Source organism: Bos grunniens, chromosome 26, assembly GCF_055505025.1.
Source record: "Bos grunniens cultivar Pamir isolate PY7600 chromosome 26, Bosgru_T2T1.0, whole genome shotgun sequence".
In the NCBI taxonomy this organism is placed as follows: domain Eukaryota; kingdom Metazoa; phylum Chordata; class Mammalia; order Artiodactyla; family Bovidae; genus Bos; species Bos grunniens.
This window is the reverse complement of record NC_141190.1, coordinates 29,829,318-29,857,317: the sequence shown is the minus strand read 5'-3', so window position 1 is coordinate 29,857,317 and position 28,000 is coordinate 29,829,318. Positions and strand designations below refer to the sequence as shown.

The 28,000-nt window shown below is 39.7% G+C and overlaps 1 protein-coding gene across 1 annotated transcript in view; it reads left to right on the top strand.

Annotated features, from left to right (window-relative positions):
• LOC147344300 (uncharacterized) overlaps positions 1–28,000 on the top strand; it is a 569,611-nt gene that overhangs the window by 78,283 nt on the left and 463,328 nt on the right. Inside the window, exon 3 of the mRNA XM_086379320.1 lies at positions 21,984–22,100. Coding sequence (XP_086235446.1) covers positions 21,984–22,011 — 28 coding nt within the window. The 3' untranslated portion in view covers positions 22,012–22,100. The remainder of the gene's footprint in view (positions 1–21,983; positions 22,101–28,000) is intronic.

Below are 28,000 nucleotides of genomic sequence, written 5' to 3'. Positions count from 1 at the left end.
CAAGTTCCTGGGCCTCACCCACAGAGATTTTGATTCAACAGGTCAGGGGTGAGATGCAGGAATCATTTTAAAATAAGTGCCCCAGGGACTTCTGATTCAGACATTTTGATACTGCATCTTGAGAAACACGGGTACTTACAGATAAATCACCATAAACATGGCCTCTGACCTTTTCATAAATGTTCACATTAAAAAAAATACAGAGAGGATGTTATCATGGTATATAAATTATCAAACTGAATGGACTTATAACCATTCTATTCTTTTTATCTTTTTAAAAGTCTCATTTTACCTTCTAGTTTTGGTCTTATGCTTTGAACATTTTATCCTTGCTGTTGCACCATAAATGGTCTCTTGCGTGGCCTCTGTTTATTATTGGATCCTCACAAGATCCTATCCAGGAGAGCTCATTTTCAGCTGAGGCTGCAGAAACAGAGACATTGGGTAACTTGTCTAAGTGACTTATGGTCAGAGCTATGGACCTCAGTTCTGCTTCCAGATGTACTTTGTGTATCTGCTTTGATACACTGTCTGCCTTAAAGCTTGGTCATATTTGTCCATGGTGGACAGAGACCTTCAGAAGCCACTTGAACTTTGTCCTGCTCCCAGGGCATCTAAAACAATTCAGCTAAAGTAGGATGTAACTTTTAGGCTCCTTGAGATAGGGCCTTACATTCAGGTGGTCTCCAGAGACATGACTCTGCAGGTGACCAGCCTGTTCTCTGACATCTCCAGCCAATCCAAGGCAGCTCAGGTTTAGGTGTCTCTGGGGTCTTTCTAGAGTAACTAGATTTCTTCCCAAGTGGGTAATAAAATTGCTCCTTTCCCCTGTGAAGGTTGGCCTTGATTTTCACCCCTCTGCTGGGTACAAGGTCATACTTGTGGCCAGTTGTTGATAGAGCTGGGTCTAGGATGTACATCTTTTGAGGTACCTTGTGGGTTGGGAAAAAAAAAAACAAAAACCCTAGCAAGAATCAGAAGACCTGGCTTTGCATTCTGCATCGGCTTTTGTGACCTTAGACTTAACCTCTGTGAGCTTTGGTTTCTTCATCTATGAAATGAGGATTATTATAAATAATTCACAGGGCAGTTGTTCATATTAAATATATATGTTATGAAGCAGCAGTGGGCCTTGTTGATCAGAGTGGATGTTCAGGGAATGCTGGTTCCCTCACTCTATCTCCTTTGGGGCATGGCTTTTCCTCAGGTCTTGTCTGGGAGCAAAGATCCTTTCTCTACAACCACTGTTATATAATGTCTCCTTAGAGATGGTAACAGCTGTAAAGTGTCATCTTTAGTCTTTGACATTATCAGGTAATTCTATTTTAATTTTAAGGACATCTATGGAGTCAATAAGAATTCTTCTGAAATACCTTTCTGAACACTCAAATAAATAGTAGATATCGTGTCCAGACACCACCTTTGGTCCTGACCATCTCTCTCACTGTCCCTAATGGTCTAAGCCTCACTTCTCAGAAACCCAGGCCTAGAAACCTTCTGAACTGTCTCCTGGGATGGTGCTCATCTAGGGCCAAGTCCAGCATGGGCCTCAAAGACTGGCTTCTTCCTCCAAGAAAAAAGTCCCTTTACCCAAGAAGGTGCCCCTGATGCAGGAAGAGGCTTTTTGTTTACCAACAAAATCCAAGAGGGTGTTGATGCTGCACCAAAGAAAATTTTTCAGTTGATGAGGGAGATGGTGGTGGTGCCAACTCCGCAAGGCTGGCTTGGGATGTTGAGCCTTTTCATGGCCAAAATCAAAGAAGAAGGGCAAATATTCTTCTAATTGTATTTCAGGAACCCTCTTATGGAACAAATGTCCTTACAATGAAAGTAGAACTGGCTGCTAATATCTAAGATTAAACTCCATCTCTCTTGAATCTGTGATATAAAAGCTATTTGGCTTTGTTTTTAAGATCAGCATAGATTACAGTATTTCTGTGGGTGTTTGCTTTCTTAGGGCTTTTTGAGTCTAAGAAGGTTATTAGTAGAAGCACTTTACAGTTAAATCATTTACTTCCCATCACTCAAAAATAGGGCTGGAGGAAATAAAAACATCATATCATTTGTTCTGTTTCAAAACTGAACTGACAGAAGTTCTGTTTTGGAACAAAAGTTCCAAGACAAGAAAGGCTACTGTGGGATTCAGTTGCAGAAAAACGGCAGGGCCTGAAGATTAGAGGTGGCTCCTCCCACCCTGTAGCTCTGAGGCTGGCATTTCCTGACTGCTCTTTTCTCAGGAAGGGACAATATACAGCCACAAACACCCAAGTCACTCGTCAAAGGGCAGAAATCCCAAGCAAGAGGCTTGTGCTGCTGTATATTCATAGATGCAAATCAGGCCTCAGGATTATAGCTCTTGACTCTGATACTTTGAGCTTCTTTCCAAGTTTCTGCGGGTTATATTAGCTAAGAAGGAGACTGCAAACAGATGGTGAACACCTTTGCATTCTGCATCTGGTTTTGTGACCTTTCTTCCTGCTTATTTGAGAGATGGATATATCTGAGACAAAAGTCCCCACATGCAGCCTTTTTGGTCTGGGTTTCAGCAGTGGAGGGAAGCTGCGTGGTACAGAGTCTCAGTGAGTCACTAGTACCTGTGGATAGTAAGAGCTGGAGTATGCTCATCTTATTCATTAATATATCTTCAGCTACTAAAACAGTGCCTGGCACATACAACATGCTCAGTAAATACATATTGACTGAATATTTCACTAGTTATAGTGCTTAATGGTTTTCTGTTATTTACTGTGGGCTCCTCTATTAGTTTATTAGCTTTGTCCCTACAGCTATACTATAAACTTCTCAAGTGAAAGTGAAGTGTCTCAGTTGTGTCCGACTCTTTGTGACTCCATGGACTATAGCCCACCAGGCTCCTCTGTCCATGGAATTTTCCAGGCAAGAGTACTGGAGTGGGTTACCATTTCCTTCTCCAGGGGATCTTCCCTACACAGGGCTCAAACCCAGGTCTCCCGCATTGCAGGCAGACACTTTACCATCTGAGCCACCAGGGAATGTCTTAAACTTCTCAAAGACAGGGACAAATAGAAATATTAATAACAGGAATTACCATTATTGAATACATATCCCTGGTAACAGGTGCTATGAGAGACACAGCATACATCTAATTTCATTTACTCCTCTCCACAACTCCATGAAACTGATCCTTATCACCATTTGGTGGAAGAATATTCAGGCTCAGAGAGGTTAAGTAACTTGCCCATGTTTACACAGCTCATCCAAGGCAGAACTTGGATTCATATCTGTGGATGATTGAGTTCAAAGTGCAGGTTCCTAATTTCCAAGCCACACTGATGAATCTTTTCTAGCACACGTAGAGGTTTACAGAATTCAGCACATTATAAATTTTAGATGTGAGCCAAACTTGGCATGGCTGACTCAGGCAAAGACATGACTTGGAGGAATTTGCTTACCTCTTCCCCTAGTTTCCATGTCAAATATCTGTAGTGGTATTCTAGGGCAGTCCTGTCTCTCTACTGCCAAACCCCATTCAAGTCTGTCCATCCTGGTAAATGTCCCATCCTTGGACTTCCCCAGACCTCATCATGAAAATCTGCTTATTTTAGTTTAGTAGCTGGTATTTTTGAATGCTTTTGATGAGCAGATGACACGCTGAGCTCTTTTTAATAGGCTGTCTCGTAATCCTGACAATGACCCTATGAGTTAGGTCCTGTTAATATCCTAATTTTAAATGTGTAAACTGAGCCTCAGATGGGTTAAGTAACTGGTAGCATGGCCAAGGTCATGGAAAATGACCTATCCCACTGTGTTCATCCACTTGCTCTGTGCTCTTCAGGCAGTGACTAAATGGGTTACTATCCCACCCAGATCTTCCTGTCATGACTTTCAAAGCCATACTTTCCCCCTCACCACCATTGTCTCTCTTACTGTTCCTCATGTCAACTGTTTGCAGAAAGCAGAACCCTAAGGCTCAAAGAGCTCCAGTGACAACTTTCCGATGCAAGCCTTGATGAAGGGACTTTATCTCCGACTCCTTAGGGCATGCTCTCTTTTTATTACAACAGACCTATCTCTCCAGGCAACATATTTGCTCTGAACCGGAGCCTTTTGCTAACTACGTCAGTAAAGGTGGAAGTGGAAGACCCCATTATGGGACTGTAAGGGGCTTCTGTAAGGCTCACAGACTATCTTTGTGTTCCCCAGGTTTGCTGCCAAGGCTGCCTTCTTACTTTAGCTGGAAACTAACTTCTCTTTTATCCACATTGATTTGATAAGGGATTGGATCTTCCCAGAAGCGGGTTAAATGTGCAGTGTTGTGGGGACCTAGGGAGTTTGAATATAGCAACTCCTTGTTCTTGTAATGAAGTAGTTGTGTGAGGTTTAACATTTTCCTTAGTTTCATTTCACTGTGTGTGTGTGTTTGTGTGTGTGTGCTGTGTAAAATTAAACTCCTTTTATTAAAAGTAGTATAGTATGATTCTTTCTTAATAAAATTATTTTGTCTTTCTACCCAACCTTTCATTTATTTATTCTTCAACTATGAAAGTGTGGGAAAAATGATTGCCATCAAATTATACACTCCCTCCTTCCCCCCACTACATGTACAGTATTTTCAGTAATCTTTTTGCTCTTTTCCTGTACTTTTCTGTTTTGCTTACTTTTCTATTAATAGTTTTAATATATTTTATTTTAAAATGTTATAATTCTTTTTATTTATTTATTGAAAGGGGAAAAAAAGATTAAGATTTTTTCAGAGGGAGAAGGCTAACTAGTAGAGAGGCTTCTTGCTTCTTTAGAGGGTTCCCAAGGTGTGAAACCTAACCTGAATCACTCTCTGACTCAGCAGTCTGTCTCACACTTAGAAAGATCCTGTATCCTTGTTTGCTTAGGACAGTTCCAGTTTATGCCTCTTGTCTCTCTGGTAATTAGTACCAGTGTTTTCTTTCACTCTCAACAAAGTGTTGTCTTGAACAATAAATCACATGGTCATTCTATTTAGACCAAAGCATGTGTCTCCAAAGCAGGGGCTCAGGCCCATATCTTATGTATAAGGAGCCTGAGATCTGAGAGTCTCTCTGGGCATAAGGTGTGGCCCTTGCAGTCAAATCTTGGGCACAAAATAAGAGAGAAGCTGCCTCTAAATGCAGTTGCCTATTGATGCTGAGTAGGAATTCTGCAGTGCTTCCCCCAGAGGTTACGTGTGGGCAGAATGGTGAATGATTGTCTCTCAACTATGTTAGCTCTTTGTTGTAACCTCCCCCTATAACTAGGACTGTAACTGCAGTGTAAGAATGCAGTGGTTCTGCAGAGATGTTCCCTCAGGAACACGACAATAAGATAGACTCATATCTCCCTCTCTTTGTTGTGAGACTTGGACTATAAAGAAAGCCAAACACCAAAGAATTGATGCTTTTGAACTGTGGTGTTGGAGAAGACTCTTGAGAGTCCCTTGGACTGCAAAGAGATCCAATCAGTCCATCCTAAAGGAAATCAGTCCTGAATATTCATTGGATGGACTGATGCTGAAGCTGAAACTCCAGTCCTTTGGCCACCTGATGTGAAGAACTGACTCATTGGAAAAGACCCTGATGCTGGGAAAGATTGAAGGTAGGAGGAGAAGGGGATGAAAGAGGATGAGATGGTTGGATGGCATCACCGACTCAATGGACATGAGTCTGAGTAAACTTCGGGAGTTGGTGATCGACAGGGAGGCCTGGGGTGCTGCAGTCCATGGGGTTGCAAAGAGTTGGACACAACTGAATGACTGAACTGACTGACTGATATCTCCCTCTGTTTGTTTAAACACGCTCACAGCACATACCCCACCACTTGAATTGGAAAACAAGAGCTGTCACTGCTCCTTTGAGGGACCTCAGGTCTGGCTCCTAGAAGCTTTCCTGTTCTTGAAACCTTCAGTGACAGAGAACAAGGATAGATTCTGGGAAGAGGCACCCTGGGCTCTGGGGAGGGGCCCTCTAACCTGTTCTTTCATAGGTCCCTTGAGTAAAACTGTGGCTCTTCACAAAGTCCTCTTTTTGCCTTCCTTCTTCCCTTCCTTCCTTCCTCACACCCTTCCTTCATCCCCTTTTTTCTCCTTTCCTTCTTTATAGTCATTCACTACTAATATTAATAAACAATTGTCCAAATAATCTTAAGAGTACTTCTTCATTTCCCATTTACGTCATTTACTTTAGAGACAGGGAGAACTAGCTTAAGTGATGTTAACTGACCTGGGAACTTCAGATGCTCATAGAGCTGGAATATAAACCAGCTCTGTCTGACCCTGGAGTGCACTAAAACATTTGACTGTTACGTACTTCTATTTCTCATGTGGAGACAGTCACAGACTAAAACTGCATCACCTTGCAGAGTTTAGGGCAAGCACTCATGGTGTGGGGGTCTCTGTCCTGGTTCACTGGCACTCTATAAAAGCTGACTCGGTTTTTGCAGGCTGATGGCAATAAGGATATTCTAGGAGAGAGATGCCAGAGAAGGCAATGGCACCCCACTCCAGTACTCTTGCCTGAAAAATCCCATGGGCGGAGGAGCCTGGTAGGCTGCAGTCCATGGGGTCACTAAGAGTCGGACACGACTGAGTGACTTCACTTTCACTTTTCACTTTCATGCATTGGAGAAGGAAATGGCAACCCACTCCAGTGTTCTTGCCTTGAGAATCTCAGGGATGGGGGAGCCTGGTGAGCTGCCGTCTATGGGGTTGCACAGAGTCAGACATGACTGAAGTGACTTAGCAGTAGCAGCAGGAAAGAGATGCAGTAAAGTACCAGGGTTGCTGTGTGGTCCTACCAATGTTGGGTTGACCATTTGCGAAACTATTGATGTCAGTGTATTAACTATTTCTGGGTAGATTATTCAGTATTCAAAGTAAAGTTCAGGAGCAAAAAAGTGCTCTTTGGCAAAGCAACCTTATAGCTGTAGAGAAAAATGATTCCCCTTTGTCATTAATTCCAGTACGTTTCTTCAGGACCTTAATTTGGACTCAGGGCTTCCCCATTAGCTTATAAATGGGATTAATGACTTGGTTCCAGCAGAGAACATAAGGTACTTAAGGAACTGTTTCGGCCAGATGATGCATTATTATTGCTAGAAAAAGGTGGGAATATTAGCAGTTATATGGCCCTTTATTTGCAGAAATTATTCCAATGGCTTATTCACACATATTATAATCCTAAGGGTCATTTGGTTATCCCTCATTTGTCATGCTTGTATATATTTGAACATTGAAATTTTGTGATACTAAGGACATGTCCATGGAAGTCTGCAACTGCCTGTTCTGTATGCTGCATTAACCCCTTGCCTTCCCTGCTGAGAATCCTCATCAAGTCTCCTCTACCTCCAAAGGTCTCTTAAGGGATATGCGGGTTCAGGGACCCTAGAATCAGTTGTTTTCTGTTGGTGGAGAGTTTAATATGCATTTTCTGGCTAACTAAGGGGCCTTATATGTGGACAGTTTCCCCTCCACACAGCAGGAAATGAGAGCTCAGCAGGAGGTGATCTTTATTTCTTGTTACAAAATTTTATTTTATTTACTTATTTTTTTTACAAAATTTTAAATACTATTTTTGCCCTATTTCTATAGATTTTTAATGCATCAAAATACGTTTAGGCTCTCTTTTGAGTATTTGATTTTTTCAAATTTATTTTATTGAAGTATAGTTGACTTACAATTTGTTAATTTCTACTGTACAAAGTGATTCAGTTATATTGTTTATTGTTTATATTTGTTAATTTAATTTCTACTGTACAAAGTGATTCAGTTATATATATATAATTATTTTTCATATTCTTTTCCATTATGATTTGTCATAGTATATTGAATGTAGTTCCCTGTGCTATACAATGGGACCCTGTTTACCCATTCTATGTATAATAGTTTGCATCTACTAATTCCAAAGTCCCAATCCATCCCTCCCTTAATCCCCTTTCCCCTTGGCAACCACAAGTCTATTCTCTATGTCTTTGACTCTATTTCTGTTTCATAGAAAAGTTCATTTGTCATATTTAATATTTTAGATTCCACATATAAGTGATATCATATGATAGTTGTTTTTTTCTTTCTGACTTACTTCACTTAGTCTGATAATCTCTAGGTCCATCCAAGTTGCTGCAAATGGCATTATTTCATTCTTTTTCATGGATGAATAGTGTTCCATTATATTTATGTACCACATAATCTTTATCTGTTCATCTGTTGATGGACATTTAGGTTGTTTCCATGTCTTGACAGTAGAGAATGGTGCTGCTATGAACATAGGGGTGCACATTTCCTTTTGAATTATAGTTTTGTCCAGATATATGCCCAGGAGTTGGATTACTGGATCATGTGAGTATTTGGTTTTTAACTGACCACAGTCTCAGAGTTCAGCTGGGGCAACTTGGGGTAGATACTGGTTTGCTGTTGATGATGTTTTCCACTCCTTTTCATTGTAAGGTCATAACAAGTTAGAGGAAAATGACAATAACAACAACAATAAGACATTTATGGAGTACTGAAATGTCAAAAACTTAGCTAAATATCATAAATGCATTATCATATTTACCCCTCATGGCAACACTATGAAATAGATCCTATTTTTTTGCCATCTTATACAGGATGGAGTTGACAGAGTGTTAATTGGCTTATTCAGCCAGCAATCAACCCAACATTCAAAACTAGCTAACTCCACTTGTTGCCAAGTGTGTGCATATACACGTGTGCTCAGTCATGTTCAACTCTTTGCGACCCCATGCACTGTAGCCTGCCAGGCTCCTCTGTCCATGGCATTTCCTGGGAAAGAATATTGGAGGGGGTTGCCATTTCCTTCTCCACGGGATCTTTCTGACCCAGGGATTGAACCCACATCTCCTGCATTGCAGGCAGATTCTACTTGTTGGCACACTGCACCTTAAATCTATTGAATGTCACAGTCTAAGAGTAGTTCTGTGCTAGATTGTCTATAGGTTAGTTCAATATATAAGTTCTTTAGGGATCTTCTGTGCTCTCAAATTGCCTATATAAACAGAGCTAAAATCCAGAGAATGTCCTCAAGACCAGCAGGTAAGTCTGGCCCAGGTGTCTATCAAATTCTTGATTTTGTCCTGGGTCCCGGTATGTGTGAGATTTTGTGTGCACTATTTAAGAGTGAAGTCTGTTTCTCCTAGACTCATAGGGTTTCTGAAATTAAGCCCTGCTGGCCTTTAAAGCCAAATGTCTAAGGACTTGTCTTCCTGATGCAGGGCCCCTGGACTGGGGAACCTGAGGTGGGACTCAGAACTCTTACTCCTGTGGGAAAACCTCTGCAATATAATTATTCTCCAGTTTGTGAATTACCCACTGGGGGGTATGGGACTTCATTATATCACAAGTCTGATCCTCTTATCCATCTCATTGTGGTTCCTTATGTCTTTAGTTGTATATATTTTCTGGCAGGTTCTGGTCTTTTTCATCGATGGTTCTGAAAACAGACATGAGTGTGCTCATGAGAGGAGGTGAGTTGCTTTTTACTCTTCCATCTTAGCCAATCTCTAGCTCTGAGTCTTAAGATTCATGCAGCTGCATGAATTGGCTGAATTGGCTGAATAATTGGCTGAATAAATAAATCTGCCTTGCAGTATACTTGTTAGCAGCAAAGATCACACTTGGTCTTCCCACCTCAGTTACCTAACAGTATCCATCTCTTGAGTCTTCAGATTCAAACCTAGTTGGGAGCAAAAAGGCAGCTCTTGAGTATTTTTCTCTGCCTGGACCTTCATTGTACTCCAGTTCTTAGCCACATCAAAGATAAGCTGAAATTTTGTTTCTTTTTCCCCATCTCAGCTCCAGTTTGGTTTTCAAGAAAAAAGAATATTTGGTGTCTTTCTTCTCTACTCTGATCCCTAAATTTCTATTGGAAATGATGGGTAACATGATATGCCTAGCATAAACTCTGAAAAATTGACCCCTTTAGAAGGGTAAAATATAACTATATGACCCATTGTAAATCAACTATAATCCAATAAAAGTTAATTAAAAAGACAACTATATGGCTCACTGGTCTTTTCTGGCAATCAGTTTGCTTGAGGAAATTTGATAAGGGTTAAAAATATAATTAACTTGGCTGACATCTTTACATCCCTGTATTCATACTTACTACTCTCCTGGTCAAAACAGTACTCTGTAGTGAGAAAAAAAATGGTATATTCTATTTACCAAAGTATAAAGTCTGTTCTATTAAAGGTTTTCAATGGAAAAAACCCTCAAAAACAGATTTTCACAACTTTGGCTGAGTAAATTATATGAGGCCCCTTTATTTCTGACTACTTCTTCCCCTTCCTCCCTTCCCAAGTCAGGTCACTCTGTTTCAGTGCTGCCAAAATAGATGACATGAAGAGGGAGATGGCTGATCCCCATTCTGAATACATGAAGCTTCTCTGTCTCTGCACCCACGTGCCATGACTTGGGTTGGGCAGGACCATGAGGCTCATCCACATCTCCCACCTATCACATTCACACAGCTGTGTGCATGCATGCACAAATGTTCATGCTCTTGAAAGGTCCAAATATTTTCTTATCGATATTTGAGTTAGAAAAAGAAATGACTCAGAGAAAGGGGTCAGTATTTTCTGCTTTCTCCAACATACTGTCTTTAATGTGTCTCTTTTCTATATTCCTATTTTTCTAATGTATGGTGGAACAAGCATTTAGAGCAAAAGGTATGAGTGTTGGGTCTGGCTCTGCTAATTACCAGCTAAGCTAAGACCTAAATTATTTTCCTTCTTAATCTCAATTTCTTTGTTTGTAAAATGGAATGGTCATCAAAATGCCAACCCGACATTTTGATGTTACTCAAAAGAATCTTCAGTTCAGTTCAGTTCAGTTCAGTTCAGTCGCTCAGTCGTGTCCGACTCTTTGTGACCCCATGAATCACAGCATGACAGGCCTCCCTGTCCATCACCATCTCCTGGAGTTCAGGTTCATGTAAAATATACAGGAATGTTTTTGGACCAGTGAACTCTTGGTGCAGGTAATGGGATGGTCATTCAACAAGAACCCAGGTTTTCTGACACAAGTTTCCTGGACCCTATTAATCTTGCACTGGTGGATTGATGTAAGGATACATTAACACACACCAGCGTGGGCTTTAGATTCAGGCAATCTTGGTTCTTAGCACCATTGCCATATGGTCTCAAATAATTTTATCACTGTGAGCCTCAGTTTTCTTCACCTGTAAGAAGGTAATGTAGAGTAACATTAATATCATTCCACAAAGTTATTAAGAGATTTTAAATAGGATATAACATGCTACCATGCTTGACATATAGTGCACACCCCAAACTGTAGTTATCAGAGTACTAATACTGCTATCATTATAACAATTTTTGAATTAAAATTGTTGCAAAAAAGTTTTTCACAGGACATTCAGGTGATGCCCATCTTTCAGGCAGCTCCTCATGATCCTTCTCTGCTTTATTTTCTCCCTGGGTGCTGAGATTAAATATAGCCATCAAAGTCAAGATGAGATTTCCCCAGGGTGCACTTTCTCTGCAGTGAGTCAGGCTGAGCACAGGCGATTGTGATGGTATTGGATGGAAACATGGATGAATAAGGGTGAATCTGATCACAGAAAAACTCAGAAAGACTGACCAACAGAGCCACAGCCTGGTTGAGCTCTGCCAGAACATGGCCCATCTCTTTTTCTTCAAATAATAACTTATCATAAATGATAAATTTAAAGAACACCTCCAAAATCTGCCACTTTAATAAAATGACCTGTGGTATCTGAACTGGCTAATGGTGTCAAGGCCTTTCACTTGGGGCAAGCTAATTTCTCCTGAGCATGACTCCCTACTTGGTTTATGGAGAAAATGATACCACAATTAATCAAAGCAGTCAAATCATGGAATTTTAAATGCCAACCTGTCCAGAAAAGATTCTCAGGGAAGCCTTTGCAAAAAGAAATACAGGTGGCTATCAAAGCGTGTGGTCCTTGTTGGAAACCACATCCTCCCAACCTCTTCAGAATGAATGTCTGGCTAAGCACGAATAGGGAAGGGTGAAGTTGTTTACCTACAGCTGACAGACTGGGGAGAGGCAAAATATTATTTATTTAAGAAACCTGGGACAAGAGGTGGTATTGTAAGGCCTTATAGTCATCTCTGATGGGATGGATACTTCTTTTTGGCCAGTTCTCCTGACAAATACAATTTTGGGAATCAGCTAAGGAAATGGATTTTAGATCACTGAGAAATCATTAGAAATTATTAAGTACCATGTGTATTCACTATCTCCCTTATATTTTTCTTTGCATCAAATCAAAAGAAGAAAATTTCTTCTATATATATTATTATTCTTGAAACTAGTATGCAGCTAGAATCTTAATTTAGTGATTGATAGTACCAGTAACAATAAATAATTAATATGATTTTATGTATCAGTGTTCATTATTTTGTTAGCTTCCTACACATAAACCTCTAAGATGCTATTGTGTTTTAATAGTGTGGTCTACAGACCTACCGCAATAAGTTCTGCAGACTGGGGTTGGAGGGGGACTGCATGCCTATTTTAAATACAGATCATGAGTCTCTCTCAGAATCCAAAGTGTTTGGATTGGGAATCCACATTTTTAGCAGTGTAACACATGATTTTATGTACCACTTGTGACGACAGAGTATTGCTGATGATTCTGTTGCTGGAAAGAGCTCATTTGGTATAGGTGCTAACTTTCCCCCACCATTTTACTGACTGCAGTCCAAGAGAGGTGGAATAATAAGTATGATTGGTAAATGTGTAAAGAATAATCTGGGCATGACTAGCTTCCATTCTCCTATCTCTGTATAGGTAACTGCTTTAAGAAAGGAGGCTCTTTACTCCTTCCTGCAATGTAGGGAGGTCAGTACCCCACCTCATTCACTCTAGTTAGAGAAACAGCTATTTTTTGAAACAAGTCTTGTTTTTATTTTATTTTTTTTCTTTTTCAATGATAAAGTGCAAGCTGATATAATTTTTGCTTTCCCATAGGATAGTAAACTTTCTTTCCTCTGTCCATTCTTCCTCTTTATGCCTCAGTTCAGTTCAGTCACTCAGTCCTGTCCAACTCTTTGTGACTCCATGAACTGTAGCACGCCAGGCCTCCCTGTCCATCACCAACTCCCAGAATTCACTCAAACTCATGTCCATCGAGTCAGTGATGCCATCCAGCCATCTCATCCTCTGTCGTCCCCTACTCCCCCTGCCCCCAATCCCTCCCAGCATCAAAGTCTTTTCCAGTGAGTCAACTCTTCGCATGAGGTGGCCAAAGTATTGGAGTTTCAGCTTCAGCATCAGTCCATCCAATGAACACTCAGGACTGATCTCCTTCAGAATGGACTGGTTGCATCTCCTTGCAGTCCAAGGGACTCTCAAGAGTCTTCTCCAACAACACAGTTCAAAAGCATCAATTCTTCAGTGCTCAGCTTTCTTCACAGTCCAACTCTCACATCCATACATGACCACAGGAAAAACCATAGCCTTGACTAGATGGACCTTTGTTGGCAAAGTAATGTCTCTGCTTTTGAATATGCTATCTAGGTTGGTCATAACTCTCCTTCCAAACAGTAAGCGTCTTTTAATTTCATGGCTGCAGTCACCATCTGCAGTGATTTTGGAGCCCCCCAAAATAAAGTCTGACACTGTTTCCACTGTTTCCCCATCTATTTCCCTTGAAGTGATGGGACCAGATGCCATGATCTTCATTTTCTGAATGTTGAGCTTTAAGCCAACTTTTTCACTCTCCACTTCCACTTTCTTCAAGAGGCTTTTTAGTTCGTCTTCACTTTTTGCCATAAGGATGGTGTCATCTGCATATTGAGGTTATTGATATTTCTCCCAGCAATCTTGATTCCAGCTTCTTCCAGCCCAGCATTTCTCATGAATTAATCTGCATATAAGTTAAATAAGCAGGGTGACAATATACAGCCTTGACATACTCCTTTTCCTATTTGGAATCAGTCTGTTGTTCCATGTCCAGTTCTAACTGTTGCTTCCTGACCTGCATATAGATTTCTCAAGAGGCAGGTGCCTACTTGCTTTCAGATCTTTGTCTCCTCAAAGTTAATTTTATTTCCTAGCAGATATAAATATGTGTTGGTGAAGACTCTTGAGAGTCCCTTGGACTGCAAGGGGATCCAACCAGTCCATCCTGAAGGAGATTAGTCCTGAGTGTTCATTGGAAGGACTGATACTGAAGCGGAAACTTCAATGTTTTGGCCACCTGGTGCAAAGAGCTGACTCATTTGAAAAGACCCTGATGCTGGGAAAGATTGAAGGCAGGAGGAGAAGGGGATGACAGAGGATGAGATGGTTGGATGGCATCACCGACTCAATGCACATAAGTTTGGGTAGACTCCAGGAGTTGGTGATGGACAGGGAGGCCTGGCGTGCTGTGGTCCATGGGGTTGCAAACAGTCGGACATGATTGAGTGACTGAACTGAACTGATAAATATGTGTAGTAAGCATGGAGAATGCTTACTTTTGCTACTAACCTTACTTTCCAATGAATACTCGTTTGTTTATTCCAATTAAGGATGTGGCCATGTGCATCAACCTGCAGGTGACTCATTAAAACTCTCTTGCCAACCACTCTTCCTTTGCCCCATCCCTTTGGCCAGTCTTTAATTATTTCCTTCAGCGACCAACACCTGTTATTTGCAACTTGATTGGAAGGTAATTTCATTCTGCCATAGATAAGTAGTTTTTGCATTGTTTCCTACTCTCACTCCATTGTAAGCTTCCTAAGAAAGAGACAACATGCTATTTTTCATTTTGTACAGCTCTAGATTCTATCATGATGCTAAGCACGGAATGTGTGGTAGATAAATGTGTATGTTAAACTAACCTGTCTTGAAATTATTTTTCAATTATGTAGGTAATATGTGCTATTGTAAAAATAGGAAAATTTTGAAGTATGAGAAGTAAATGAAAAGAATTTGTAATGTATTCACCAAAATCCAGCAATTTTAATCTTAAAAAAAAAAGCTTTATGAGGCTGCTGCTGCTACTGCTAAGTCACTTCAGTTGTGTCCGACTCTGTGCAACCCCACAGACGGCAGACCACCAGGCTCTCCCATCCCTGGGATTCTCCAGGCAAGAACACTGGAGTGGGTTGCCATTTCCCAAGAAAGTGAAAAGGGAAAGTGAAGTCGCTCAGTCATGTCCGACTCGTAGCGACCCCATGGACTTCAGCCTTCCAGGTTCCTCAGTCCATGGGGTTTTCCAGGCAAGAGTACTGGAGTGGGGCGCCATTGCCTTCTCCGTTACTAAGCTAACATACAGTGAAAAGACTATGTAAGAACTTGCTGGGATGCTCAGTCGTGTCCAGCTCTTTGTGACCCCATGGCCAGTCCCTGCCAGTTTTCTCTGTCTGTGGAATTTCCCAGGAAAAGATACTGGAGACAGTTGCCTTTTTCTCCTCCAGGGGATCTTCCTGACCCAGGGATCAAACCGGCTTCTCATATCTTCTGTGTTGACAGGTAGATTCTTTACCACTAGTGCCCCCTGGGAAGCCCTTACACAGTAAAAAGAGTATGTGCAGAGTTCAATGAATTTTATTAAATGTATACAGTTTTGCAGCTATCACCACAATTCAGTTTTAGGACACATCCCTCATCCCCTAAGTTCCCTTGTGCTTATTTAAATCATATTGCCATAAATGTATATGTGCTTAGTGGCTCAGTCATGTTTGACTCTTTGCGACCTCATGGACTATAGCCCACCAAGGCTCCTCTGTCCATGTGGACTCTACAGGCAAGAACAGTGGAGTGGGTTGCCAGTCCCTCCTCCAGGGGATCTTTCCAACCTAGGGATTGAACCCAGGTCTCCCACAATGCAGGCAGATTCTGTACTGTCTGAGCCACCAGGGAAGCCTTATTGCAATAAATACACTTGACTAATCAAATTCTATGTAGAATTTCATACTTAAAAAATAAAAACATCCAGTTTCATTAAGATAATGACTATATTTTAGCTGGTAAAAAATTCTAGTATAAACTATTTCTTCCATGGGATTAGGAACATTAGATGTAAACATTTGAATCTCTGTTTTATAATCTATTAACGATATGCCTCAATTACCATATGGATTCTAATTTTATTTCAGTGTAAACTAAAAACATAGTTGTGTATTTTTCTGAAATAAACACAACCTTTAATACTGATTACCATATGAGGAATAACTGAATTTTGGCATATTATGTATCATGTGGTTATTTTACATTTACCAACTTCCCCCTGAAACAGCATAAGAGAGTGATTATTGTCACCTTTTAGGTAATTACTTATAGTAATTAAGTAATGATCTTTGTGCTTGTATAAACTTATGTAAATTTGAAGGGTGATTCCAGCAAATGTGGCTGTCTTGGGAATGGGGCTGGTAGGTACACTTTTAAGAAGTTTGCGTGCTCCTGCTTTTAGAGGTGGTTGGAACTGGGATCAGTCTGGGTTGATTAGCCAAGCTCCACACTTGGAGCTGCATCTACCCAGGGGCCTCCTCTAAATTACAGAAAGGTTTGCTCTGCTCAAGGCTTCCCAGGTGGCACAGTGGTAAAGAACCTACCTGCCAATGCAGGAGACATAAGAGATGCAGGTTCGATCCCTGGGTTGGGAAGATACCCTGGAGGGAGGGCATGGCAGCCCACTCCAGTATTCTTGCCTGGAGAACCCCATGGACAGAGAACCTGGTGGGCTACAGTTCATAGGGTTGCAAAGAGTAAGACAAGGCTGAAGCGATTTAGCATGCATGCACATGGTCTGCTCACCAAGCCACAGGCTCTTCTGTTGAAGGCAGTTTTGCCTAATTAGTTCAAAGGCTCCCAGTAGGCCAGCTGGGGCTATGATTGGGCTCTTAGAACAGCTGGAATTTTTGCTTGCTCTTTAAATGCTGCTTTCTGCAAGCAGCAAAGCTCAACTACAGAGATTAGCCTATAGAGGGTCAGGCAAACAGCTGTCAGTTTGGTGAAGTTGGAAGGATTTAAACTCTGTAGTCAAAATTCTCCACCATTGACCTCCCCATCCTTACCTTTCACTGCTGTTCATCTGGGTTCTTCCCCACTGTCCTCCCACATCTGCTGCCATCTTCGTGCTGAGTTTTCTCACTTTTCTTCTATCATTTTCTCTTCCATCCATCCAAATACTCCTAATATTTTAAGGTTTGGCTCATCATATTCTTATAATTGGAACTGTCTTCATCACTCCAATTAACTATTGTTTGTATATTATCTTCCTGATTAATTATCTGTCTTTCTCTTCTATGAACACATAGGATTCTTTGTTATTATATGCTACAGTAGCTAAGTGTACATGCTCTGAGGTTGACTGGGTTTGAAACCTTGCTGTTAACCACAGAGAGGTCTTCTAATATTTCTGAATCACTCTATGCCTCAGTTTTCTTGTGTGTAAAATAGAAACAATGATAATGCCTACCTCTTTGGATTGTTATGAAGCTCAGCCATATGATACGGCTTTTGGAACAGTTCCTGCTGCTGCTGCTGCTAAGTTGCTTCAGTCGTGTCAGACTCTGTGTGACCCCATAGACGGCAGCCCACCAGGCTCCCCCGTCCCTGAGGTTCTCGAGGCAAGAACACTGGAGTGGGTTGCCATTTCCTTCTCCAATGCATGAAAGTGAAAAGTGAAAGTGAAGTCACTCAGTCATGTCTGACTCTTAGCAACCCCGTGGACTACAGCCTACCAGGCTCCTCCATCCATGGGATTTTCCAGGCAAGAGTACTGGAGTGAGGTGCCATTGCCTTCTCCAGGAATAGTTCCTAACAAGTGGTTATTTTTATCTTTTACATGAATTACTTTGTTTTTTCCAAATGTATTACAAGCTCTTTGAGAACAGCAATTTTGTCTTATATTTTGTTGTATTCTCAGAGGCAGTAACAAAATGAGTATTGTTTCTCTTTTCAGACAGGGAAAAGTAGGTTCAGAAAGATAGTGACTCACTAGGGTTGGAGCTGACATTAAGATACAGGTCTGCTGGTTCTTCAGCTCTGTACTCCTTCAACTTTTACTATTTTGTCTGACATTGATAATACTGTTTTCATAATACAGTAGTAACAATACTGATGGTCATATTAAAGATGTATTCGAAGTGTGTTAAACACAATATTTTTTTTTAAATTGTGCAAATAAGACTTCTCACATAAATGAGAGGTCATACATTTCATATCATAACCTAGGTAATTTTCTTCTCCACTTCCACCCCCACCCCGCCCTAGGTATCCTCTCCCATCCCATGAAATACACTTCAGTGCCATGTTTTCTTTCTTTAAATAAGATATCGGAGGGAGTGTTTAATCAAAACAATTCTAATTGGCTACAAACATAATCATAACCTCATTTTACCCATGTTGTTAGAAGAGTTAATTGGGCCTGCAGAGCCAGCAGCTAAATACATTGGTTTATGCAGACAGTGAATCTAATTGCCTCCAAAATCATCCTTCTGCAGGAGCAGTTGAAGGAGAGAAGATTCCGGGTGCAACTTCAAAAGACCAATTTGGTGTCAATTATCTGCTCTTGCTAGATAAACTTGAAAAAAAAGTCATTGGTCTACTCAAGTGAAAAAATATAATAAATATGCACACATACATAACTCTTTTCAAATTAGAAGAACAAAAACAACAAAAGAAGTAATAAATTTTCCATTGCATTTGAGTTTAGCAAAATTAACAGGGATGGACTCCATACCCTTCCCCAGCCCCACTGCTTTTTCCCCCTGTTCCTTCATAAGTTAGTCTTTAAGAGTTTAGAGAATTAATCCAAAGTGAAAATATTTTTTTCTTTTCTTTTTCTCCTTTGTAATTTTTGCCTTAAGGGAATACATGTCTCTCAGGGATAAAACAAAAACAAAGAAAGTCATACCTATTTAGACTTCACTGATTTAGAATTTGTGCAGTTCAGATTAGTTACTTGATCTACCTTTGGCAAGTCAGCAAATCTTTTTAAAGCCTCATTTTTTAAAACCCATGAAAGAGGTGAAAAGTCATGTAAAGTTTGCCTGAGAATGTGCTGCTGAACTGTTACGTATTGGACAAATGTGAGAAAAGAATGTAGGAAATTAAATTTCAGAAGTAATAATTTAGACAAGTATGAAAGGGGAAATTTGCCTTACTCTTTAATAAAAGGCTGTTTTCAGCCAGTCTGGGACCATTGTTTACAACCTAACAATAAATATGCTAATATAGAATTTTCATAATGAATTCACTAAATAAGGTGCTCTCTGTGGAGTATTTTCCTTTAACATTTAGTTAATCAGATTTCAGTTATTGTGCCTTTCCAATATGCCTCGTAATTTTTACTTTTCACAAAGTTTAAATGATGGCATTTAGTTATATAAATTCGTGAGCCCAGCTTATATTAGTTTCTTCACCTTGGTCAACAAGTATCAGATTTTCGAATAGGAAGAATTATAAACTTCCATTGCCTTATAGACAGAATGTTCCTCTCTGTATATCTTCAAAACTTCCTTTTTATTTGGACTGTTTTTAAGCAGAGAAAAACAAAGGTGGGGTAACTGTGTCCTCACTCCTGGCTCATTGCTGGTATAGCATTTATAGGGTGCTGAGTGGGGTTCCCTGGTAGCTCAGCTGGTAAAGAATACGATCATGTATTTTACAAATACTTGAGATCTCTTCTTTGCATATCGTTTGGTGGCTTGAAATTTTTTGTTGGTATATTATCTAGTGTATGTCTCCGGAAAGAAACTCACCCTGCCCCTCATATGATCTGCTTGCTGTGGCACTACTGGTGTGCTTTGTGTAAGTAATGCTAAATCTCATCTTCCCAAGGTCTGTACCCAGTACTGAGTGCACGAATAAACTGTTAATTTTTTTTGCCTGAAGTCCTTGTAGGATGACACTTTGTTTGACTACGCACATTCAGGAAGCACATTCAATTTAATATAAATGATGTAGAGCCTTCCCTTTTTATGTAGTTTTAATAGGCTTACTGTTGTATTTGACTATCAGTTTGCCTTTCTTTGGGCAAAGTCATTTCATTCCTTCGAAAAGACTTTTCAGAAGGTAAAGGCCACTTCATAAATATGTCTTCTAAATAGTCATCATGAACCTGCCCTCTGACCACACCTGATTGGTCCAGGGATAGATACCATGGCTTTCTGACCAAAGCTGGACCAATAAATCTCCTGCCCAGGAATCTGGACACAGAAACAGAAAGAATATCAGACTTTGTAATTATCCAAGGTCTCTTGGGTTGCTCACCAAGATAATTTATCTTTAAATCAAGCTTTCTGATTCTCAGGAAATGGGTTTTGATCACTTCTGTTCATAATAGCTTCTGTAATAACCCAGAGATGTGCAAACTTTTGTGAGGCATGGGGATAAATGGGAAGGGGTAAAAATTATTTGTAAGGATAAAATAATACTGGTGAAAAGGGAAAGTGGCTGGTTTACATTTTGCCTTGTGATTTGAACAAGAATTTATCTAAAAGAAAATTTAATAAGTAGAGTAAAAAAACCCTGTAAACCAATGTTATTTATGAATATTGATACAAAAGTACTAAATAGAATATTAGCAACAGGATCTTTGAGCTTCCTCGGTGGCTCAGCAGGTAAAGAATCTGCCTGCAATGCAGGAGACACAGGAAATGCAGGTTCAGTTCCTGGGTCAGGAAGATCCTCTGGAGGAGGAAATGGCAACCCATTCCAGTTTTCTTGCCTGAAAAATCATATGGACAGAGGAGCCTGGAAGTCTATAGTCCAAAGGGTCATGAAGAGTCAGACATGACTGAACACACACACAGCACAAACAGAGTCCTACAGCACGTAAGAAAATAGCAAACCATGATCAGTAGAGATTTATTCAATGAGTGCATGGTTTGCTCAGTATCAAAATACAAATAGTATTCATAAAATACCCCTTATAAGTAGAGCTAAGGAAAAAAATCATGTGGTTATCTTCTTGAAAAAAAGCGTTCAATAGTACATACTCCCCTTTTCTGATTAAAAAACTTTGATGGATACTTTCTTAATGTCATAATATATATGTATGTGTGTGTGTATATATATGTATGTATATATATATATATATATATAAAAATTTACAAAGAGCTCAATAAATGGAGGAATATACCATCTTTATGAACTCGAAGATGATACTTCTGATGTCAGTTCTTCCCAAGTTGACCTAATGAGTCAATGTAATTCCAATTAAAATCCCAGTAGCTTTATTGCTGGAAGTTAGAAACTGTTTCTAAAGTGTTTATATTAGAAACAAACAGGACTTTGAATTGCTAAATAATTTGTAAAAAGGAGAAAACAAGAGAACTTAAAACTATTTAATTTCTAGTCTTAATATAAAGCTATAGTAATCAAGAGAATGAGTTATTGGCTTAGGCATGAACATATATAGATCCATGGAATTGAATTAAGGGTCCAGAAGTAGATCCTCACATATATGGTAATTTCGTTTTTTTACAAAGTTGTCCAGGTAATTCGGTTTATTTTTATTTTATTATGGTAAAATTGCTTAACCTGAAAATTATTCTCTTAAATTTTAAGTGCATAATATGCTACTGTTGACTATATGTACAATTTTGTATGACAGATGTCTAAAACTTATTCTATTACTCAACTGAAACTTTATGCTTATTGATTAATATTGCCCATGTCCACCTCCCTGAAATCCCTGGTAAATACCTTTTCATCCTCCTGGTAACTGTCATTCCGGTTTCCTGGTAACCACCATTTCAATCTTCAGGTAATTATTTTTGGCAAATTGTTCTTAAAGTGTTAGTGTATAGGTGACTTCTTAACCCCTTCACCCCTTGTGAGATGACTCTCAAAAAATAATTTTTACTTTGGCTCCAGTGCTTTTCTCTGGGATTTACCACCAGTTACATATGGTGGGAACTTGTTTGAAGAGTCACCTTTTATCAGCCCGCTCCCTTCGTTGCCTCATTTTTCTAGTTCTCACTTTGTATTTTCTGGGCTCACCTCCTAAACAACTGTGCTCACTAGTTTATTCTCTCTTCAGGATCTGTTTCTGGGGGGACCCAAACTAAAGCAACACCTGAGAGGAGCCTGTCACTTCTGAAATAGAAGAGCATGTGCAGGGCCTGGAAGCAGAGAGGAGCTGCTATTCACTGGGAAGGTAAGCTCTCCAGTTGGTGTGTGCATGAAGGTTAAAACTGCTTTTGGATTATTTTCCATTAAAGGATATTGAATACTGTTGCTTGTGTCATACAGTACATCTTTGTTCCTTATCTGTTTTATGTAAAGTAGTATATATCTATTAATCCCATACTCCTAATTTAGCCCTCTCACCCTTCTCCCTTTCCCCTTTGATAACCATTAAAGGTTGATTATAAATAGCTATACTTCAGTTTTAAAAATAAAGCAAACTGCTTTTGGAAACACACCTTAGGAAGACACTCTGGTAGAGACCAACATGCCTTCTTTAATTACTTCAACGTGGACCAATTTTCTTCTCGGGTTGGGATTGATGGCTTTATTTATTTAGTTGTTTTAGAATCCACTGAAATGGCTTAATTTGAGGGACTGTTTTTGAAGAAAAGTTAAATCTTTGAACACTGATCTAGAGTTGCATCTTTGGTGTTCCTACTGCAAGGAAGGGAACAGCACTGCCAGGTCCCTCCTGACGCACGGCCACTGAGCAGGACAGCAGGGAGCAGTCCTTTCGCTGAACACTTACCCGGTTTCTTCTCTTTCTCTCCCTCTCCTACCCCACGCCTCTGCCCCTTTCTCACCATACCCAAATTCCTTAAATGAGTATGGTTTGAAAATGAGGATCAGATGGACTCATACTCTACATATCATGGTTAACAGTCATAATGATTGCGCTTGTATTTAGACACGTGTGACTTACTTGCCACCTAATCAAGCTCCTTAAACTCTCTAAGCTTCAGTTTACTCATATGTCAAAAGGGAATCATGTTACTGAGCATCTCTGTTTATTACAAGAATTAAGTATGAATGTACACTAATTAGCAAGTGCCTATTTATTTAACACCCGATAAAGGCTAGCCATTAATATTTTCTCATAATTGGTGTGGTAGCACCCTTTCCCTGAACTTTTCTCCAGGATTTTCTCTCATTTCTTACATCACTGTAGATATTTGTTTCAGTTATTCACTTTGGCTACCAATGCCTGAGAGTTGGCAGGCTGAGTAATAAATAATTTTCTTTCATTTAGCTTGGATTACTGGGGTCAAGAGGAGAAGGGGATGACAGAGGATGAGACGGTTGGATGGTATCACTGACTAAATGGTTATGAGTTTGAGCAGACTCTGGCAGATAGTGAAGGACAGGGAAGCCTGGTGCGCTGCAGTTCCTGGGTTCCCAAAGAGTTGGACAAAGTTATTAACTGAACAACAGCAACAGCAACTGACAGTCTATTTCATTAACTTTTGCTCCAGTGTCTATTGGCTGGGATTTCAGGTAAATTGTATGTTTCTGTGCTAGGATTTATTTTTAGGTGGACATATTTCTTCCTAACGTGGAAACTTAGGATAAAAATAAAGTGGGTGCTAGGAGAAATGAAAAGTGGCCTGGTGGACTTTTATCATGCTGAGAGCCTCCCTCGCTCAATGCATTTTGACTCAGTTAAGGAGATTTACTTTTTTCTTGTCCCTAAAAAAATAGATCCCCAGAAAAAGTGAAGGTGACAAAACTATACAGTAGATGGTAAATGTACCATGCTTCACTGGGATTCCAGTCACCAGTGACAGGAGACTTTGCCTTTGCAGATAAACAAAGAGAAGCCCCTGCTGTGTTTGGCGTTTAGATTATCTGATTTAAATGCTACTTGACAAAGGTACAGAATAGTCAAGCTTCCTCTCCAGATTTACTTTTAAAACCGTATTCTAGTTGCTGGACAATTTGAGTTACTTTCAGCAAATTTTGATTCAACAGAAAAATTTGATAATTCAGCAAATTATCCATTTCAGTGTTAGTCTGCTGCTTGCAAACTATTGTAGCTAAAGTTGAAATTCTGTCTATAGGAAGGAATGGTATTCAGTAAATTGAGTTGAGGAAGATAAAAATGTATTAATGAATCACATTCTGCTTTGACTTCTGTTGTGAAAGGTAATTAATTCATCTCTGTTTTGGATTAATTATAGAAACATGACCTAAGTGGACTCCTATTGTGAAATGATAAAGTATATGGAGTTAAAGGACAAATGGGAAAATCAACATTTTTAATTTAATATTCTACACTTAAGATTTAATTAAAGCAGTCTATGCACTGATGTTAATGGCTGACTTTGGCCAACTGTGTTGTGACTAATGCATTTGCTCCTAGTTCTCTCTGCTCTAGACTTAAGAGAGTCGTGGGGATTATTGCTGTGACACATATTTGTGATGCATTTGTCACCATTCCTTGTGTTTGAGGATTCAGCTGTTGAGGATGTGTGTAGGTGTGTGAGTATGTTGCTGGATGTCAGACATTTTTTTCCATATTATTGTCATGTGACTATCCTCTTCTGTGGTCAAAGATGCTATTTTAGGGTCTATGATTATAGTTGACATTGATGCTTAGATTCTTGATTGGTATATGATTGTTTAGACGCAATCGCTTCAAACATCTTGACCAGCTTATTGATTAGCTTGTTGCTGTGCACTCCCGCGCCTACCTGTTTTCCCTCATGCTTCTATATTGGCATGCTGCATCAAGGTATTTTTAAGGTATTTATTCTTATTTGGCTGTCATCCACAACCCAACTGTTTGCATTTCAGTGAAATGAGAGAAGAAAGCAAGGCTCATACCATGCTGACAGGTCACCCAACAAGTGTTTTCCCTTCACTACTTAGGAGAAGACTAAAATCAGACTGTAGCCTACCTATCTAGAGTATGTGTTATAAAGATGACAGTTCTGTATGGAATAAAGCTGTGTGTTAAGAATAAATAAATGGATAAGTTCCATGGTCCCATGAATTATATCATCATGCCCTTTATGCCTTTTTGTTATTGCATAGTGTGTTGGCAACACAGTATTTCCCACATGACCCCTGACATATTACAAGTCAACAAGACACAAGTGAATCTGGCAGATGGGGCTTGTCTGCTTTGGTTGAAATTTTAATCACGTACCATTTGGTGGTGACATACCTACCAAAGTGCTGTGGATGCCCAGTAGGTTTTATGGGAATGCCATAAGGTGGTTAACTGCACACAGATATGGCCAAGAACCGGGGAATATGATTCCCATTTTCTCTTCTTTCCCAACTTATATCATGGTCCTTATTCTTTCATTCTCTTTGGCTTTAAGAGAAGCTGGTCTCTCATGAGGATGTGCTTGTTTCCTAACAAAATCTTTCTGTTCTGGCATGTCTTTTGGCCTCCGTCCTAAAACCTTGGCCAGGAAGGTTTATTGGAGACTCAGGACCAGGATAGGACATTTGATTAAGGCAGTTAAATGTTCCTATTGTGTGTGATGCTGATCATGGACATGTATCAGATTGGGACAGATTCTCTGTGAGGCAAACTTGCATCTGTGATACCCACATATCATCATAGCAAAATATCATAGGCAAAGTGGCTTAAACAACAAAAATTTATTTCTTACAGTTCTGGAGGCTGGGAAGTCCAAGATAAAGGTGCCAGCAAGGTAAATTTCATCTTGGGGCCTTCTCTTGGCTTCTCCTGTTCTCTCTAGGTGGTCACCATCTCACTGTGTGCTCATCTGACTTACTGTGTACATGTGAGGAGAGTGAACCAGCTTTTGAATCTCTTCTCATTAGGCTACCAATCCCATCCCGAGGGCCCTACCTTTAAGACTTTATCTAAAGCTAATTACCTCCCAAAGGCTCCAAGCATGATCACATTTTTGGTTCAAGGCTGCAACACAAAAATTTTGGAGAGATATTAACATTCAGTTTGTAGTACCGTTATTTGCTTAGGAAGACTTTATGGACAAGTTCAGGGGCCTACAAGCTAGACTCTGCTCTGGGACTATGTGGTTTAGATAGAGTAGAGATGGAGGAGGGGTGGTAGTGGGACCTGGGTTATCATTCATGTAGCATTAAAACAGTCATCCCAAACTTATTGCACTCTTCTGTGAAACCCTGTTAGGCTAAATACAGAATTCTAGAGAAAATCAGATTTCAATTAGAGAAGGTTAATAACTCCTCCTGCCTCCAAAGTACACAATTCTTACAAATAACACTTTGAAAACTTCACAACCTGATAGTTTGGACAGAGGTTAGTGAAAAGTTTAATTGCGTCATTTGTCACTCATGCCTCCCCTCGTTCCCCTCCACCTTGTCCCATCCATCTCTTCCTCCTAATTTTTCTTTCAGTGATCCTTCCCAATCTCACTTTACCTGGAAGTCCACTTATATTCCGCATTCTTGATTTGTATTTCATGCTTTTGCTTCCCAGGAAGCAATGGCTGGTTTGTGATCTAAAAGGAAACTTTGCTTGACATTTCTAATTGCTGCTGCACCTTCAAAGAAAGTTTTGGCAGACTGAACGTGTCCTACTAAACTTCTCTCTCAAAATTGCTTCTTCTTCCATATTTGTCATTTCAGTGAATGACAACACTTTCTCCTAGATCATTTATGCCAGAGATTTTCTTTTCAATCTCACTGTCTTTTTTCAGCTCCCACATCTTATTGATCATGAAATCACATCAATTTTAGACTTTAATGACACTCTCTCCCTTTTGCAGAGAGTCCCCTCCTCCATTCACTGCTTAAGTCCCCCTCCATTTTTTTTTTTTGTCAGAAATAATATAATGGTTTGCTATAATGGCCTCTCTGCTCCAGCTTTGCCAATTTCTAATTCATCTTCCACAATGTTGGTGATTTTCCTAAAATGCACATGTAATTGTGCCTCTCCTTAAAAAAACTCCTTTAGTAGTTCTTTGATTTTCACAGGCTAAAACTCAAACTCCCTAAGTTGGCCTCCAGTGATCTCTTAATGATCACTGAGATCAATACTTTCCAAGCAGAAAGTCTGCTTTCTGTCTTCATATTATATCACTTTACTTGTATAATTTTCTTTCAAAAGCACTTATTACTTTATTTTCAGTAATCAAATATAAAAACATTCTATGCAAACTCTAGGTGTTCTTGCATCTGGTATACCATTTCTGTTTTGCTTTACAATGTTGTATTGGTTTCTGCCATATAACAACATGAATCAGCTGTTAAGTATATGTCTTTCCCCTCTCTCTTGAGCCTCCCTCCCACCTACTCCCATCCCATACCACTAGGTCATCACAGAGCACTGGGCTGGGCTCCCTGTGTTATACAGCATCTTCCCGTTAGCTGTCAGTTTTATACATGGTGGTATATATATGTCAATGCTACTCTCTTGATTCATCTCACCCTCTTCTTCCCCCACTGTGTCCACAGGACCGTCCTCCACGTCTGCAGCTCTATTTCTGCCCTGCAAATAGGTTTATCAGTAACATTTTTCTAGATTCCATACATATGCATTAACATGTGGCATTTGTTTTGCTTTTCTCTTTCTGACTTCACCCTTTACAACAGGTTCTAGATTTATCCACCTCATTTCAACTAACTCAAATTTGTTCCTTTTTTATGACTGAATAGTATTCCATTGTATATATGTACCACAACTTCATCTATTCATCTGTCAATGGATCCACTTTATAATCTTTGTTTTCACCTTCTTGAGTCACTTATATTTTCCCAGAATAGTATGTTTCACCAAGCTCTATACCTTTGCATGTACTGTTCCTTTGGCCTGGAATGCTTCTTTCTCATTTCTTTATCCAGCAAACCCATATTCAGGCTTAAATATTTACGTCAAGCATCACCTCCTTTTCTTCCTTCTCTTTCCACTCAAGTTTAATTAACTACACCTCCTCTATGCGTTAGTTTTTACTTTCATAATCTGGAATTTTTAACAGCATTTTAATTTAATTTTTAATAGAAGTATAGTTGATTTATGATATTATATTAGTTTCAGATGTACAGCATAGTGATTCAGTGTTTTATAGATTATACTACATTAAAAGTTGCTATAAGATAATTAGAATTTCTTCATATTTGCATAGGACT